The sequence below is a fragment of the Acanthaster planci genome, linkage group LG02 (assembly GCF_054643075.1).
Source record: "Acanthaster planci isolate LZ-2023a linkage group LG02, COTS_SCS, whole genome shotgun sequence".
NCBI lineage: Eukaryota > Metazoa > Echinodermata > Asteroidea > Valvatida > Acanthasteridae > Acanthaster > Acanthaster planci.
In genome coordinates this window covers 20038960-20055399 of record NC_141778.1, presented here as the reverse complement: position 1 = coordinate 20055399, position 16440 = coordinate 20038960, and the positions used below count along the sequence as shown (strand labels likewise).

The following is a 16440-nucleotide window of genomic DNA, read 5'->3' as shown; positions in this document are numbered from 1 at the left end:
AGAACCGTGTTTTATACCTGATTTATTAATCAGGGACATAAGGTATGTGAGTAATACATTAACAAGAAACATAAGCTCTATAATGTCAAATAGAAACGAAACCAAGAAATTAAAAAAAGCTAAATCCAAAGCTCTATGGTTTCTTCCAAAAGTCAAAATTCTGTGAGTTTTCTGCAGTTAAAATACCAATTAGTGTTGTTAATTATTAAAGAACAGACATTCCTTGTAAAAATACTTTGTGACTTGAAAGTGCTCTTTATTGTTAATTAACTTGCATCCCTTTCTGCCCTATCTGTCTCTGCAGCTTTATGAGCTAGGGGCCAAGGGGGTGGAGTACGAGCCTGATGGAGAACTACTTGCCGAGAGTGATGACATCACCTTCGAGTGTGGGGCCAGGTATACCCCTGTCCCCTTGCTTTGTGAGACAAACCAGTAGGACCCAAGCCTTAACTCTCGTGGCACAATATCAACTGCTAACCTTTCCCGGATTCTTCCAAATCCACCTGAAAGTGTTTGGAGGATCTGAGGGAAGTTAAAGAGTCTTGATTCCACACGCAAGATAGGATTACAAAGAGTGTGAGATTGGATTCCTACATCGAGGTTGCTATTAAAGGAGTTACAAAAACAGTCTTGGTAAAAAATGATGTAGGAATCAGAACGGCGGTGAGGGTGCTTCTCGACAGTATTTGAGCCAGGGATGAAGAAGAGCTGGGATGTAGATGGAAAAAGGCGTTCAGAATGTCGTGTAGCTGTAGACGGAATAACAAATTGACTTTGAAGTAAATCTCTGCAGGTTGTTTTGTTGGTCTAAATCCTCGTAATTCAGTAAAAAAAAAAATACTGTGGTAAAAGTCGCTGGAAAACAACATTGTCACTTGTTTCTTTATCGTGCAACTTGGAACTTTTCCTGACTTTGCAGGGAGAAGTTTCCAATCCTGTTTGATGAGCCAGTCCCTCTGACCACAGGATGTTGGTATGTTGCCTGGGCCAGGGTCAACGGCCCCAGCAGTGACTGTGGGTCCGGTGGCCAGACGTCCATCACCACAGATGACCAGTAAGTGCGGTCCACCCTGGACAAAGACAAACAGCACGTCCAACCTAGTGGTGGGACTTGAATCCTTTTTTGTAATCTTAACTAACTGGGTTTGTTTTTTAACCCAAAAAAGTAGGAAGTTTCTGCTTTTAAAGAAAAAGTTACTTTAGCTCAATCCAGTCTTAAACTCACTGCAGGAAAAGCTGTCCTGTTGATTGAATTTATACTATCAGAAGTTCTAAATGTGGTAGCAGGGACTCAGCACAATTAGCCTGGATGGGCTTCCGGAAGCCTTTTAAACAGTTCATGATTTTGGAAAATGTGTGGAAACAGGAGAATCTGATATTCAACTTGTCTGAAATTCTGACAGTTGGGAATGACCTGGTTGGTTTCACTGCTGTTCCAAATCTTTCATCTAGTGCAACGCCTAGGTCTTTGCTGATTGCAAAAGTGTAGGTGCATGCTGGCAGCAGATGCAGGTGCTCCGATAGCCCTGGAAGACCATTCCAGACATAGCCAAAGTTAAGGCTGGGTCTGGATCAAGTGGCACGTGTTTATTGGGAGTAGCCAAAGCCGCTAGCCAACAGCTTCCATACGCGCGTATGTGTTATTCATAGCCGTAGTCTTGTCTTTCACATACAGCCTCCCTTGCGCCTTTGCAATTCTCTCCAACATTTCTGAACTAAAATAATGTTCGTCAAAGCATAAAGTTTTGCTTCCCAGTTGTACTTTCTCATATTGCTCACTTTGCCAACCATTGTTTCACCCATGGTTCCAAGTTTAAACTCGATAAGTTTAACAAGGTGTGCGTGAAGACAACCTTTTAAGTTAAGTTTTCATCGGTTTTTGTAACTGTGGTCCTCATTTTTATTGTGATTTGTGTAAAAATAGTTCAAAGCACAGTGGAAAATGTCAATTAAAGCTAGCTTGCCAAAAGTAGAACAAGTCGTGAAGGTAACGTAAAGAGTTCCAAAAAAAGAATCAAGAGCTAAAATAGAGTTGAAAAAAAAAGCTAACAAAGCATGCAAAAGTGTCAGTCGAGGATTTGAATCTTAAATCTTGTCTTGATTTTGAATATGGTATATTGATTTTCCCTTTGCTCTTTGCACCTGCAGAGTGACGTTCCAATTCATGAGTTCCAAGAAGTCTAACAATGGAACAGACATCAATGCTGGACAGATCCCACAGTTGTTGTACAGGTAGGTAGGCAGTGCATTGTGCTTGTACTCAACACATGGTTGATGCAGTTTGCTGCGGTCCAACAATACATGGTTTTACATGTACTTGGATGGATTTTCACTCTACTTGACTGTGTGCGTTGATTTTTCCCTGCAGGTTACCCCAGCCTGATGTGAGTTCGTCAGGTGGGTTGTCGTCCCAGACGGAACCTGTGCACATCCTCACACCCAGGTTCAGCAACACAGTCAACTCGGTAAACCACTATTGTGCTCTCATGGCAATATTTCATCAGCACGAACGAGTATTATTTTGAAACTTGGTGACAAAATGTAAAATGCTTTGACCTCATTTTTAGCCCCACAATATTCAAGTATTGGCTTTGTCCAGCAGTATTTAAGTGAGCTCGTCTCTGTTGAGTCTTGACGTAGTTATTGCCTGTGTAGTTTTGAGATGGGTGTTGTTTTTAATTACCTAGTAGGTGGTAGTAAACTACTTTTGTGGACTAAGCCTTTGAGTTTAGTGTACCTAACCTGTAGAACTGACTACCATATCAAGAATGCAGCCAGCCTTGTTGCTTTTGAATCTTTTTGCTTTGGCTTTAATACCGAAATTCATTTTTGTTATCGTATGTCTACATTTGTAACTGAATATCTGGTGATATCTGGTTTCATCTGTTTCCCCCACCCGCAGGAGGTGTTCAAGTCCCTCCTTCGCCTGCTGGATTGGAGCTGGAACAAGCTGGCGGAGGGCATCTTGCTGGCTCTCAAGCAAGGAGGCAAGAGGCTGCTGGACTTCGCCCTTGACCTGGAGAGACTCATGTACATAGCCACTGCTTGCCTGCGACTGCTGCGCAGCTACGTCTGCGAGATTTATCCGAGCCCTTGTAAGACTGCTGTAGCCGTTTTCCCCTCAGATTTTTTTTTTCTTGCATGGATGAAATTCTGTACAGTTCATGTTGTGCTCAGTTGAACGAAATGCTCTGTGATACATTGTGTCTACAAAACCCTAGAACACACCCAAAGCACCCAAATATTGTTTGAAATCCGGGAAATGTCTGATGGAGCTAATGTTAAGATTGCAAGGAGATAGGCATAAAGTAAACACCAAACTGGATTGCCTTTAGTCAAATTCAGGAGGACAGTAGATTCGTAGAATCAAAGAATTGTTGGATCTGAAATTGAGTCATCTGTTTCACTATGGTATGTGTACATTCCATTACAAATAACTCATAAAGGGTTTTATGAAAAAGTTGACAAGCTGGTTATCAACATTTCATACTGTGTTCTTTGTTATCTTTAAGATTATGCTAAGCTTGAGACTAAGCCCAATTTCACGGCACTGCTTACCGCAAGCAAAAAATCGGCGCTTAACAGAGCAGAAAATTCTGTGCTTATGGCGAACGTATTTCATCCGCGAGGAATTTGGGCATGCGTACATCTCGTAACTAAGGATTCTCTGCTTAAGGGGTTAGCCCAAAATTTTTGTGCTGGTGTGGTTACCGCAGAATGGAGATCGTAAGCATGGAATTCTGCGGTAAGCAGTGCCAGATTTAAAGTGGCAGTCCTTTTGCATCAGCTTGTGAATCTAAACTGATTTAGCTGATTTTTCTATTGACACAAAAGTGGGAACTGTGTATTAGTAACTTGTGAGTGTACCTCACAGAGTGAGTCTGAAGACCCATTTTTCAATAATGTTGTTCTAGTCCACTCAGTGCAGCATCTGCATGAGAGTGGACTTTAGACGAGTGAAAAATGTCGAGGGTTTGCGTAGATATGCACTGTTCAAGGCTCTTTTATAAAGGTCTTCAAGTCAACAGTTGATCTGGTGACTCGCGTCTCGTTTTGTCAGATTGGCTGACATTTGTTTTGCCTCTTTGTACCCTCAGCTGCCGTCACGAAAAAGCACCCGACAGAGAACGGCCAGCTGGCTGAGTCCATTGCTGCCTGCTGCGACCTGCTGCGGGTCATCCTGTCCGATTCCACCCAGCCCGCCGTCCAACACCTAATGAACCGCACCACGGCAGCGGCGGCGGCGGCAGCAGCAACGATGGCCATGGCTGAGACGCAGCGCCTGCGGGCGCTGTGGGACAACATCCTGGCCGAGTGCCACAGGACATTGGTGGCCTGCTTCCATGCTTTCTACCCATCGGCCCAGCTCAAGTGGCTGGTCTTGTGCGAGCTGCTAGGCTCCATGAGCAGTGTGAGTGTTGAAGGTTGAGATACTTCAGAGTAATTCATCAGTACATCTCAAGAAAGCCAGCGGTTTGTTCCACAAAAAAGGGGCATAAGCGGCAAAGCATATTCAACATGTGCCTTTACTGGGCTGTGGACAGATGTTAGGAGGACCAAGTTGTACTTCGTCACAACTTCCGGTTCAAATATTACATGCATGAACCAATATCAGGCAGTTTGAAGAAAAGGATATGCAAATTCAGACAGATATTATTGGTTTGATTCAGTTGCCCATTGCCTTCTGATGAAGAGTCGTAGGTCCTCCTTAAATCCATTCATAATTACATGTTTATTGTCATCACTAACAAATCAATTGTTAAAGTCTAAAACCTTTATAACAGTTGTTTTGATGTGACTGTACAGTGTTTCTTTGTTAATGAGTTTTGATAGCAGATGGATCTTGTCAAGATTGTGTCTTCTGAATGCTTGTTGTTGGACTTTAGTCCGACGAAGTGTGCATTTTGCAGAACGCCTGTCAACACAATCTTTTCTGTTTTTCTTAGTGCCCATGGTGATTGTTACTTCAAGTTGTGTGTGTTTTTTTTGAAGTTTAATCTTTCACTTTTTTTCTCTTTTTAAACACAGTAGTATAAGATTTATATTGCCATAGTTACTTGTGAGAGAACTCATGCATTGTTTGTTCGTAAAAGCTTCAGCTGGAAGTATTATTGATTTCTCATCACCCACCCCATCCTCACCCCCTTATTTAAACGATTCCGTGCTCTCTCAGCAAGCGGAGCAGACAGAATCCAACGGTAACCTGCTAGCGGCAGTGCTGGAGGCCCTGTGTCACCCTTCGGTGCGCCTGTCCAGCGTCCTGCCCATCCTGAGGGACAAGGAGCGGGACGGCGAGGCCGGCCCCCCGCTGACCAAGCAGTGCTCCATGGAGGACGCCTCCCCGACCCTGGCTGCCACCGCCACCGCTGCGACAGCAGCAGCAGCAGCAGCGACGGCAGCTGCCGCCGAAGTGAGTTCAAACTCTATGGAGCTTGTGGCTCTCATGGAAGAACGCATACAGGTTTGCATGCAACCTATTAACATTTGGTTTTGTTCTGGTAGTTATTGTAAAGCCGTTCTGTGCTTAATAGCGGAGTCTGCTCAACCTAGAAAAAATTCTGAATTCTGGTGGGCTATCCGTAGTGCAGTACCTGTGTCCACATTGGCGTAACCTGTACACTGTTATCAACTTGTTTCTCCTGTTGATTGTCGTCGTAGTTACACTGATGCTTAAATCTACACTGTCTTACTGTTGTGCTGAGGGCGTTACGTATCAGTTTGTGTCATGTAACTGAATACAATAAAAAGCTGTCAATGATATTTTTTTAATATTTGCATAATTACAGTTAAGGGTGCATTGTTAGTATATTCCCTGTAAAGCTCGATAAAGGTCCGTTTTGAATTTTTCTTCAGATTTGTTGACCCAACGAGTAACTTATTCCAATTCCTTGCTTGTTTGCTTTGCTTATGTTGTGTATTTGTTATTGTGTTTTTTGAGATTTCAATAATGTATTTACTTTGTGGAACATGTAACCTTTGAGCTTTGTGGAGGGATTTTGCAGCATGAGAATTGTTGGGAATTTTCTGAGAAAGTGGTTTTGTTTGTTGGGCAGTCATTTGTTTTCGGTCCCAGGACACGTACTCATTAACTCTGTGTACGTGTACTTGATAACCTGTCAAGTGACATGAAAGATTTTGTTTTGGTTTTCTGCAACTTTTGTGTCTAACATCTTTTTTGCAGATGGAAGGAGGGAAGGTCAGCCCCAACTTCCATGAAATCTTGGATAGACTTCTGAACATTCTCATCAGCCCGGTGCAGCAAGCACTGAGCAAGGTGAGGACTAATCAGTACTTAGTCTTCAGCCCATGAAAAATAAAAAGATTCTTAACAGAAAAAAAAGGAAAAGGAAGGTATTCTTTTATGGGAAGCTTAACTATTCATTCAGTTGAATAACTAGGACTTTTTTTCAGTCACTGAAACTGTGTAGGTACACTACTCACAAAAAATGGAGGACCACTTTCTTCTTGACTTGTAATTTTCTTTTCCAAGCAATGAGTGGGGTCCAGTTCATTTATTTTTTGTTTGTCTAGATGGTGTTCTCACTGGAATAAAAATTTAAAACATATCTCCAAACTCAAATGCACATTTTCAGCTGTAAAATATCTCACATAAAAAAATGTACACAAAACAAAAATGTGAGTAGTGTGTGTTCGCATTCATACCATGACTAAAGTTTTGACTTCTGTTAGATTTCAGGTGGTCACTTTAATAAATGTGAACCGATAATTAATTTGAATTGTAAGTCTCGCCGTGGATTGTTTCATCATGTGCACCCAGTCTGTTTAAGATGTGTCACTAGGTGTTACAGCTGCCAAAATGAACTGCTGAAACCCAATACTGCATGCTCGCCATTTCTTTAACAGATTTAATCGTGCCACCGGTACATCTTTCTCATTGTTAGCATTGTATTCCCTAAATTTTGGAAAATAAATTTGTGGACTGCCTACCATTTATCTCTTTGTTTAACATTGCTTGATTTGGTGGATTTCATTGTTAAAACTTGAGCAAAACATTCTTAGAAATTCATTGAAAATTTTGTGTTGTTTTGGTTTCAGTGTCAGCACGAAATGCAAATATATTTGGTTATTATTTCCAACAGAAACAGTCCACCTGTTACCCGTTGCTAGTCTCCAATACCAGCCGTCTTCTTGCCTGTGTCATTGCAGAGCTGTCAGCAGCTGCCATCTCATCAGATGTAAGTGTAGACTCGTAGAATTGGATGATGTCACATTTATTTTGTATCTCTACCAGAGAATTGAAGTTGTGTTGACAGAAATTAAGTATGATTATTAAACGGCTGATGAAGGATGTGAACCATGTTATTGTTCATCTTGCTGAAGCGTAATTGCATTTGTGACTCATCCATACAAAATGAGTAGCAAGTCGCCAGAGCAAAATTTGCAGTGAAAGCTTTTGAAAGTGTCAAATATGTAGGAACTGGTCAGCATTTTTCATCCGCATAATGTTCATTTTCATCAGGGTGTGACTGAAAAATTCCACCAAGAATTACTGAAAGATATGGCAATAAGACTCACTTTGCGGGATCCAGTCCGTGGTGCTTTCACTTCTCAAGGGTAGAACCACACTTGGTCACTGTTCGGCATGTACAACTCAAGCAGATATTCTCTATTATCCAAGGGACAGAGGCTTGAGGTGGGGAATGAGAACAGGTGGAAAGGAAACACTTGTTGAAAATGCAGACCAGCAAGCGAAGCGATAAAATAGGACCTGAGATAGATACTATGGCCTGAGCACTTGCGGGGCAGAAATTAACCCCCGAGCTGTGTCAAAATGACACCTGACCGATGCTCTGTTATCTCTGTCTCCAGGGTGAGAGCCAAGCTACGGGGCGTCCCCTCTTCAACACCCCTTCCCGTTACACCCGGGTCAGCCAGGGGCGTGGTTGGAGCACGGGCAACGGCACTCCGGACGCCGTGTGCTTTAGCGTGGACAAGCCAGGTGTCCTGATTGCTGGGTTCTGCGTCTACGGAGGAGGGGGACACTATAACTATGAGTTGGAACTCCTGGATGGGGTGAGTTGGATGGTTAAGCGCCTGTGTTAGAACTGTACGATGACTGTTTGTAGCTAAATGGTAGAGAGTGAGTGAGTTGTTTATCAAGTGGGGGATCAAAGGACTTGCTGTGAATTTGTGTCGGAAATTTCTTGAAAAACGTGTACTAACGAGGAGCTTTTCAGTTTTCAGCAGGTTAATGTACATGTAGACGCGATCAGGATATCAATATCTTTTCAGCATTTCTTGTGCTGGATTTACAGGGAACCTGACAAGAGTGACAATTCAGTTTTGTATGTTCCAGAAACTGCCTGGTTTGTCACATTCAAGTATGCCATTGTAACGTTTCTCCTGATGTGACAGAGTGAGACAGGTGCCGACGGCCACAGCCATCGCTGGAACTCACTGGAGTTGGTCAAGGGTTCTTACGGCCCCAGCGAGCTGGTCAATGATGTGGCCGAGATCAAGTTTGACAGACCCGTGCCAATAAAGGTTAGTACCCATTCCTAGAATCTGGATCACAGAAGTCTTAATGATTGACGGAAAACAACAGTTTGGATTTTGGTTCATTTGTCGCATTTGCCTCAACAGAGGTTGAAAGCTTCCCCTTAGCTGGGTAACAACAAAATACCCACCCTCTGTCTGAGAATGAGGCCGCTGCTCACAGAGAAAACTTTGGTGTGTAAGGAAGAAATACAGAAATGATTTCTGCTGGTGAATTGTGTGAGTTTAAAGTAGCACACAATATATTGCACACCTCAGGTTGATTTGAATATGCCTTATTGAATACCACAAGAGCGGTAACTCCTCAAATGCCATAATTGGAGTGCTGTGTTTGTATATTTAAGTAATTTGTTTTATTTTGTGCCTTCCTCGGACCTCGTTCAACAATATGTTTTCCCCTAACCTTGCCAGAGCCAACCCTGTTTTGTCAATCTTTGAGCCGTTTGTTCATTCCTAGAAATTCATTACATTTTCTCCTTTTGTAATCTGAAGGAGGGGGTGAAGTATGCAGTGAGACTTAGAAATCACGGCAACCGAACGGTCAACGGTGACGGGGGCACGACCCATGTCAAATGCCCCGACGGAGTGGTGTTCACGTTCAGCTCCTGCCCCCTGAGCAGTAACGGCACCAGCCAGACACGGGGCCAACTCCCTCAGCTTCTCTACTACAAGTACGTACAGAGAAACGTTCCACCAAGTCTTTAATAATGACACACTTGTACAATTTATGGGTGTGCAACTCTTCCTGTGATCTGTTGATTTCCTGGTTTTCACTTACGAATTCAAAACGTACGAAATCTTGTGCAGTTGGGAATTTCCTTTTTTTTCTTGAGCTTCCAGTTGTAGGCCCGAACTAACTACCATTTCCTTTCCATTTCTAGTCCTAAGGAAAGCAGACATGGTAGAGATTACACAAATATTGAAAAACCCACCTTTACAAAGTAAAAATGGGACAATAGAATGAAACAAGTAGCGTAAGAAAATTGGACGTAAAGATTCTGCACTCCTAAGAACCAGTTCTAAACTTGAAATAAATGGCATGTTTTGGTGCTTTGCTAGTACCGCAGCCGACACTGAGCACACTCAGACGGAGTCCCGCTCCATGGTCCTAGAGCGGCAGGCGAGGAAGAGCGCTCTGTCCATCACTAGCATCATTATCAAGGCTGCGACTGAACTCCTACACCAAGCACAGGAATTGCAAGGTCAGATCACGGACCCGGCCCTTGTTAACTTTTTGTGTTGCAGGGAGTTGGTCAATACTTATTTCAGGTAATGAAACCATGCATTTATGAAAAGTGCCCATGCAGTGTGGCTTACAAGATCAAAGAAATCTTTAAAAGTGACGATAGAGAAAACTTTTTTGGAGATTTTGGAAGAAAAGTCGAGAGAAATGTGTGTAAATCTACAATTGTGGACCTCCTTTTGTCCTATTAATACCTTTTGGGAAGAATCTCTATTACTGGTGGTCATGACTTTCAACTGCTGAGCTTCACCAAATCATGAACCTTTTTCTTATTTTTTTTAGACTGGAAAAGGTGCATGTTTGTATGCATTGAGACAGACATGGCATGTGAAAGTGCATGGTTTCTAAAGAAGACACTAGTAATGATATGAAGAGAAATGTTGGTATTCATGTTGATCCCACATCCTTATTATCAACAAGAGTGGTTGAAACTTCCTTCACTGAATCCAGTTAGAAGACAATTCCAACTAATCCTGTAACCTTTTTTTCCTCTCCTCACTGTAGATGCAGACTTGTCAGAGATCCTTGGCTCAGCTCATCTCTTTAACAGCTTGTTACCCCTTGTCTTGGCCCATATTGGGCCGGTGGCCGTGTCAGATCCCAAGGTGCATAACAGCGTCTGGAAACTTTAAATCTTAAAATCTGGTGGTGCTATATTCTGCTAAGCAAGTATCAGTTGTAGTTTGTTTTGCCTTGTCAACTTGCCGGATCTGTGAAGACGAAAGTCGTAGAGCCTGATTCATTTTCATAAGGAACTGTGTTGCAGTTCAGACCTTTTCTGAGAACCCTTCACAAGTACATATTTGAATGGAATGTCAGATTTGAGCCGAGTCCAATGTGTGTGAGAAAGACTATCAGTGCTTTCGCCTTGAACAGAGAAAACAGTTGAAATGTTCAGTGTTCAAATACGGTTTGAAAATCAGCATTTGAAATGGAAAAAGGATCATGAAGTAACTTCAATGAGGTCTTGAAAGGTTTTGGTAGGATTTCCACCATTACAAAGCACATTTTGGCTTGAATGGTTTCTCAAATATTGCATCTCTTCACTTTCATCAGCTACTGGAAAGCCTAGATATTTGACACATTTAACCTGTAATCTTAAATTATTGATAAAATGCTTGAAGTTACACGAGGTCTCAAAAAGGTCTGATAATGAAGGAAGATGATTCAAACTAAAGAAGTAATGCACATGAATAATTATCAGACTTTTTCCTGTATTTTTGCCTTTTCAGAGTGCTGTACAGATCTTGGACTTGATCCAGGAGCTCCTCCCCCCAGTCGCAGCCATCAATCTCCAGTATGCCCCGCCCACTGTCCCCGCCTCGGGCATGGCCAGCCACGGCGCCATGGACAGCGCAGCCAGCCAACCCGGAGAGGCCGGGGTGGGAGTTACGACATCGTCTCACTATGCGGTGGTGGAGAGTGATCATCCGTACAAGGCTGCCACCGTGGCCAACTATAAGGTCAGTCAAAGCTTTCCTCTTGCTTTTGAGATCTTGAAGAAATGGGCGTTGTGTTTGATATTACATTTTGAGTCCATTTGAACTCCAGTTCACGACGATGTGTGATGCTGATGGCTGCACTCTGTGTTGTAGCATGTGCACTTTGATTTTTTTCCAGAGTTGGAGTTCTAATTGCCGTATTCACTTCCATGGAACAATTGCCATTGTGTCAGTATAGCTCTTAGCCTTTTACCTGAGAATTGGTAAGCAACGTGCAGTCTGACAAACTCCAAGAATGAATGCTTGTTGGAAGCTGATGGACTGAAGGCCATTCCTGTAAACTCTGACTCCTGAAGTAGGGAGCAGAAGTTATGAGCTGCCATAGGATTCAGGACTGAGTTGTGCATTTCAGGCTGTAATGTGCATTTGTAGTTTAGCAAGATTGGAGGTCCTGCTAGTAGTAGATTCTCAGCAGAATAACTTGCATTTATCATACAGGCCTAGCATTTTCTCAGTGTGTGTCCTCGTTCGCAAGTTTTTGTTCTTGTCACCGGCCTAAAGCACTGAACATTATCTGTGTGATTGCTTTACCTTTGATTACATCAGAAACCATGGCTTCGCATGCGTTGGTCCCATTTTTGTACAGGCCGCTGGACAATTGAAGACACGTCTAAGTTGTTGCACTTTGTACGAGTGTTTGTCCTCCGGCTTCACAATAAATCAAACCTTGGGTTTATCAGAGGGCACTTGGATTGCCACCTGCAGACTGATTGAAATGCCATTGTTACGACCTTCAGGTTACATTCCCGGAGCACGTGCAGTGGATGCTGCTGGAATTTGACCCCTTGTGTGGTACGGCCCAGCCCGAGGACGGCCTGCAGCTCTACATCCCCGCCAGGGGCATAGCCCCAGCCAGCAAGGGGGCTACTCCTGCTGTCACCTCCTCAACGACTGCAACTGCTGCGGTGACAGTTAAGAGGACCGCTGGGGAGGACTCCACTGAGGAACTGCAGCAGACTCACTGGCCGGTGCTGAGCCGATTCCACGGTGGCAGCAACTGGCCCACGTCCGCGGTCATCCTTCCAGGTAGGATCACTGAAGATTCTAGCTTTTGAGATGTTGAAAGTCTCTACTCCTGGAACTCTTTTTTCTTTCATAGCTTCACCAGATTGTTGCCTAATAAAGTTTACCTTTGACCCTATAAAATAAAGCATGAAGTTTCACCTGCCATGCAGAATGGCCTCTATTGATTTCGCCGTTGGCTAACATGACGTTTTGTTACAGCTCTACGCTAGTCTTTTAAAACCACTACAAAGTTTGAGTGTTCAGTTTGAGTGACCTCAGAACAGGGATGCATCTGAGACAATTAACCACTTTTTGCCAGTGGTAGTTATCAATGTTGCTGATGCTGGGACGAGATAATTATCATTTTTTTCTGTTTTCAAAATTCTTAAAAAATTCATAGCTTCATTTACTGGACACTTACACCCACACAAAGGACTGGCTGGTTTCTACTCCATTCCGACAGACAACATCTATTGACACCCGAGTATTTCAGCCAGGCCTGCCGCCTTGTAAAATGAACCCAGATTTTGCGGTGTTACGTAATTTTCTTTTGTTTATGAAACTAGCACAGTACGCTGCTGACCTCTTTTCAATAGGGGCCAGATTAGCGTGCAGCGGTACTGTGTGGCTTATCGCTGCGGAGGTGGAGCGCTTTTGGCCCTGGTGGTAATCTGCTCGCGCTAAATCCCCCAAACTGTGGTATACTGTTTCAAAACAATGCTGGATTATCTCCACTATTGAGAGTGAAAAAATGTCTGTAATGCCCAGCAGCTTGGTCTTTGTTACGAGTATGGGCTTTTGTTAGAAGGCCCAGTTCCCTTTGTCTGATTTCGGAGACCTCTGCCATGCATAGAAAGAATACGGTTCCGGTACCAGCAACCCTGGCGGCAAGTGGTTAACAATAGTAGCTAGAGGAAAGTTGGAATTGCGCTATGTTGACTCGTAATGGATGCCTTCCTGTCTCTGTAGGTAATGAGGTTACATTCTCCTTAGAGACTGCATCAGATTACATGAAGGATGAGAAGGCCAGTACCTACGGCTTCAAGTGTGCCATCGTGGGCTATGAGTGGTCAGCTACTGAAGAGGTAAGACTGATGTGCAATGGTTTCTTCATAGCATGTGACAAGAATTCAAGCACAGGGAACTTTGAACTCAGCAAGTTCAACTCACATGTGGAATGAACTGAAGAAAATCGTACTAAAAAATTGAAAGAGTATGTGTTTTGAGGCATCTTTTCTTGTGATTCTCAATTTGGTTTGAACTGGTGTTCTCAAATGGCTGGATGTCTGTGCCTTGCGTTTTCAGGATATTCCTTTGGTACATTTTTTTCCCAATCATTGGTATGGCACTGATTAGTCTGAAGAGTGAAACAGAATCCTGTGCCAACTGATGCAGATGTATGAATAGAGTGGCCAAGACGAAGCCTTCCATTTGTTATGAGCAGAATATTTACTGGGGTTGATGGAAAAGGAAAATCCTGATTCAGAAATTGAGTGGCAAGCATATGTTGGTTGCACCACAGAGTGGCTGGTGCATTAGTTTTGGCGCACCATGAAGTAACATTCTATCCATAGACTTTGTGCGCATGGCGCATACGTTCACGGTGTGGCAACTTTCCAGGATGGGTCAGTTGGTGTGACCGATGGTTTGTTGTTTTTAAACAACCAGGGTCTGGTGCAGCTGGAGAAGGAATTAGCCTACCTGGGCGGCATGTGCGCTGGATCTCTGCTCAGGAAGGATATCGTCCTGCCTCCTGTGCTAGGGGAGGACGGGGAGGAAGAGATTGAGCCCATCGCGGAGGTAGCTCAGCAGGTCAGTACTCAAGGGGGCTGTGGATGTAGTGGTTGGGTCAACTCTGTGGTGCCTTGATTGGCTGACATGCTGTCGGTGGACTTGGGGAATTTTTTCAGAAGTTAAAACATTCCTGTTCCCCCTGGAACTTTCCTTTTGGGAACAGTGTGAGTTCCCTTCGTTGACATATATTAGACCGATATTTACAACTTGGCATCGATTTCCGACTGTTCTCATTCAAATTGTTTTTTGTAGGTATTTGGTGCTCATTCAGGGCTGCTTGGCAAAGGCTTTGCACTGTCCAACCCACCTAGCATCCATCAGGCACTAGAGGGCAGCCTGCCCCTCAGCACGCAATCCAACGAGAGGGCGTTTCTGAAGGACTTTGTGCAGTGCACGCATGGAACGAGCGGTGGGCGACTAGCTAGGTAACAACTTCTTTCACTCAGAATTGAAAGGGGACCACCCAAATTGACTAGAAGGGTCGGTTTATCTCCAGCGCTGTCTTTGATGCTTACTTCAGTCCATTCTCCAAATTATTTCAACAGTCACTTCTTAAGACTGCCCCATACTTTGCTGTAGGAACACGTCGATAGTGGAAGTCTGCAACAGTACAAGGGGTACCAAACTTATCCTTTGCTATGTGAGCGGAATCCTCCTATTAACTTCACTTGGAGTCTCTGCTGATGAGATGTGGCATCTTCCAGAGCCCTTTGCCTGAAGGGTGTTGACATATCTGTCTAAGTGGCCTAATGTTACACCTACAGAGCTTATGGTGATTTGACCTTTTTAACGGTGTTTTAGTGTAAAAGATTAAAACAGCATGTATAGTCCCAGTGTGTCTCCAGTTCAATCTGTATCAGCCTGGTCAGGGGATAATTAGTCAAAACTTCAATTGTTTTGGTTCTTATATTTCAGATGGATGCAGCCAGAGTCTTACGTAGACCCCCGACAGTGTGATATCGTGTTCCAGCGTGACGACATCCGCTGCAGTATGCCTACCATCGTCACCATCATGAGCCGGGACCAGTACGGTAGCCTGGTCTACGTGCCCAATCTCAAGGTAAGGATACTGGCTGATACAGGGATGTAAATGGCTGTTTGGAGGCAGAAGCCAGACTTGCAAGAGTGATAATTGGTAACTGAGCTCTAGAAATGTTTCAAAAGGGAAGTCTGCTTGTCTGTAGTAAATGAGCCCCAAGGAGGTCATAAGAGATTTTGTGTGAGGAATACATTTGAATTTTGTTGTATGAAGGAATTGATATGCTGGGTCATAGACGGTAAAATGGGGATTTGTCATTTGGAACTAGTTGGAAAGCCAGGCAAACTTAAAGAAATGCTTCTTATTCAAAATTTATAAATGTATTGGCATGGAATCGACTCTTCATAAGTGACTTTCCATAAACTAGTGAGCATTACTTCTTTCTCTGAAATGATGTCTATGAACATTTCAGCCATAAATTTCCTTTCCGTAGAAGTGTTTTATCAAACTGGGGAATATGATTTTTTTTTCTGCGTTAAAGAATGGAAGCTGCGGTGCATAATGTAAGGGCTCATTTTGTTGGATCAGGCATGTGTGGTTGACTACCATACCAAGCATCGCACTCAGTTTGAAGTTATTCCTTCACTTTCAGATCGATGTTGAGGCCGTACCTCTGGGAAAACGGGAGAGAACCTACCACGGTGCCAAACTCTTCAAGTCCACACCTCCGGGCGAGAAGGACTTGACCTTTGGCGGCCACCCTCCACCCAAGCTGGACGTGTCATACGAGGCTACAATACGCAAGGACAGCATGGCTTACAACTCCATCACCATGATGAAGGAGTATGAGCTCTACTCATTTGAAGAGTTGCGATACGCATCTCTTCCTGTTACGAGGTAAACAATCCATTTGAAGACTTGAGGCTTGTTTTTAACTGGCCAGTCTGAGCAGTTTGTATAGTTTTCATTTAGGAGAGGCCAAATTGAAAACTTTTCTCTCTCCTTTTCCTACCTCAGACCTCATGAGAGCATGCTGGTGCGAGACAACAACGACGGTAGCTACAGTGGGAACTGGACACCGGGCTCTATGGGCATGTATGCCATACATGTCACCATCGATGGGTACCAGCTAGGTATGGAGACCCATCCGTAGCTAGTGATTTCTGCCTTGGGGTGGAGGAAAGCCCCACGTTGTTGTTATGCCCCTGCAGCAGTGAATAGCCTTTTCGAAAGCCCCAGCTTCATCTCCAGCTGTGCCTTTTCCTCTTCTTGATTTGAGGCCCGTACTTGGGCGACATGGGTTCCAAATAAACCCATCTTGGAATCAATGCAACAGGCTTCTAAAATAACCTTGTATTTGCAGTGGAAACAAACTGGAAGATTTAATCAACCTCTTGAAG

At 43.6% G+C, this 16440-nt stretch overlaps 2 protein-coding genes across 5 annotated transcripts in view; one reads left to right on the top strand and one right to left on the bottom strand.

Moving 5' to 3' along the window:
• LOC110979774 (E3 ubiquitin-protein ligase MYCBP2-like) overlaps nucleotides 1-16440 on the top strand; it is a 77557-nt gene that overhangs the window by 37348 nt on the left and 23769 nt on the right. For 3 of the 4 annotated variants that reach the window (XM_087133450.1, XM_087133449.1, XM_087133448.1), the window contains exons 24-45: nucleotides 305-396; nucleotides 920-1054; nucleotides 2149-2232; nucleotides 2369-2465; nucleotides 2903-3095; nucleotides 4098-4411; nucleotides 5174-5461; nucleotides 6182-6274; nucleotides 7101-7196; nucleotides 7831-8034; nucleotides 8377-8505; nucleotides 9010-9188; nucleotides 9577-9719; nucleotides 10265-10365; nucleotides 10993-11223; nucleotides 12000-12288; nucleotides 13237-13352; nucleotides 13936-14079; nucleotides 14314-14486; nucleotides 14977-15121; nucleotides 15693-15937; nucleotides 16058-16173. In XM_087133450.1, coding sequence (XP_086989576.1) covers nucleotides 305-396; nucleotides 920-1054; nucleotides 2149-2232; nucleotides 2369-2465; nucleotides 2903-3095; nucleotides 4098-4411; nucleotides 5174-5461; nucleotides 6182-6274; nucleotides 7101-7196; nucleotides 7831-8034; nucleotides 8377-8505; nucleotides 9010-9188; nucleotides 9577-9719; nucleotides 10265-10365; nucleotides 10993-11223; nucleotides 12000-12288; nucleotides 13237-13352; nucleotides 13936-14079; nucleotides 14314-14486; nucleotides 14977-15121; nucleotides 15693-15937; nucleotides 16058-16173 — 3607 coding nt within the window. The remainder of the gene's footprint in view (nucleotides 1-304; nucleotides 397-919; nucleotides 1055-2148; nucleotides 2233-2368; nucleotides 2466-2902; nucleotides 3096-4097; nucleotides 4412-5173; nucleotides 5462-6181; nucleotides 6275-7100; nucleotides 7197-7830; nucleotides 8035-8376; nucleotides 8506-9009; nucleotides 9189-9576; nucleotides 9720-10264; nucleotides 10366-10992; nucleotides 11224-11999; nucleotides 12289-13236; nucleotides 13353-13935; nucleotides 14080-14313; nucleotides 14487-14976; nucleotides 15122-15692; nucleotides 15938-16057; nucleotides 16174-16440) is intronic. The other variant, XM_087133451.1, reaches the window with a different exon arrangement.
• The window catches only part of pomp (proteasome maturation protein), a 194206-nt gene that overhangs the window by 173001 nt on the left and 4765 nt on the right, over nucleotides 1-16440 (bottom strand). The gene's annotated exons all lie outside the window — the stretch shown is intronic.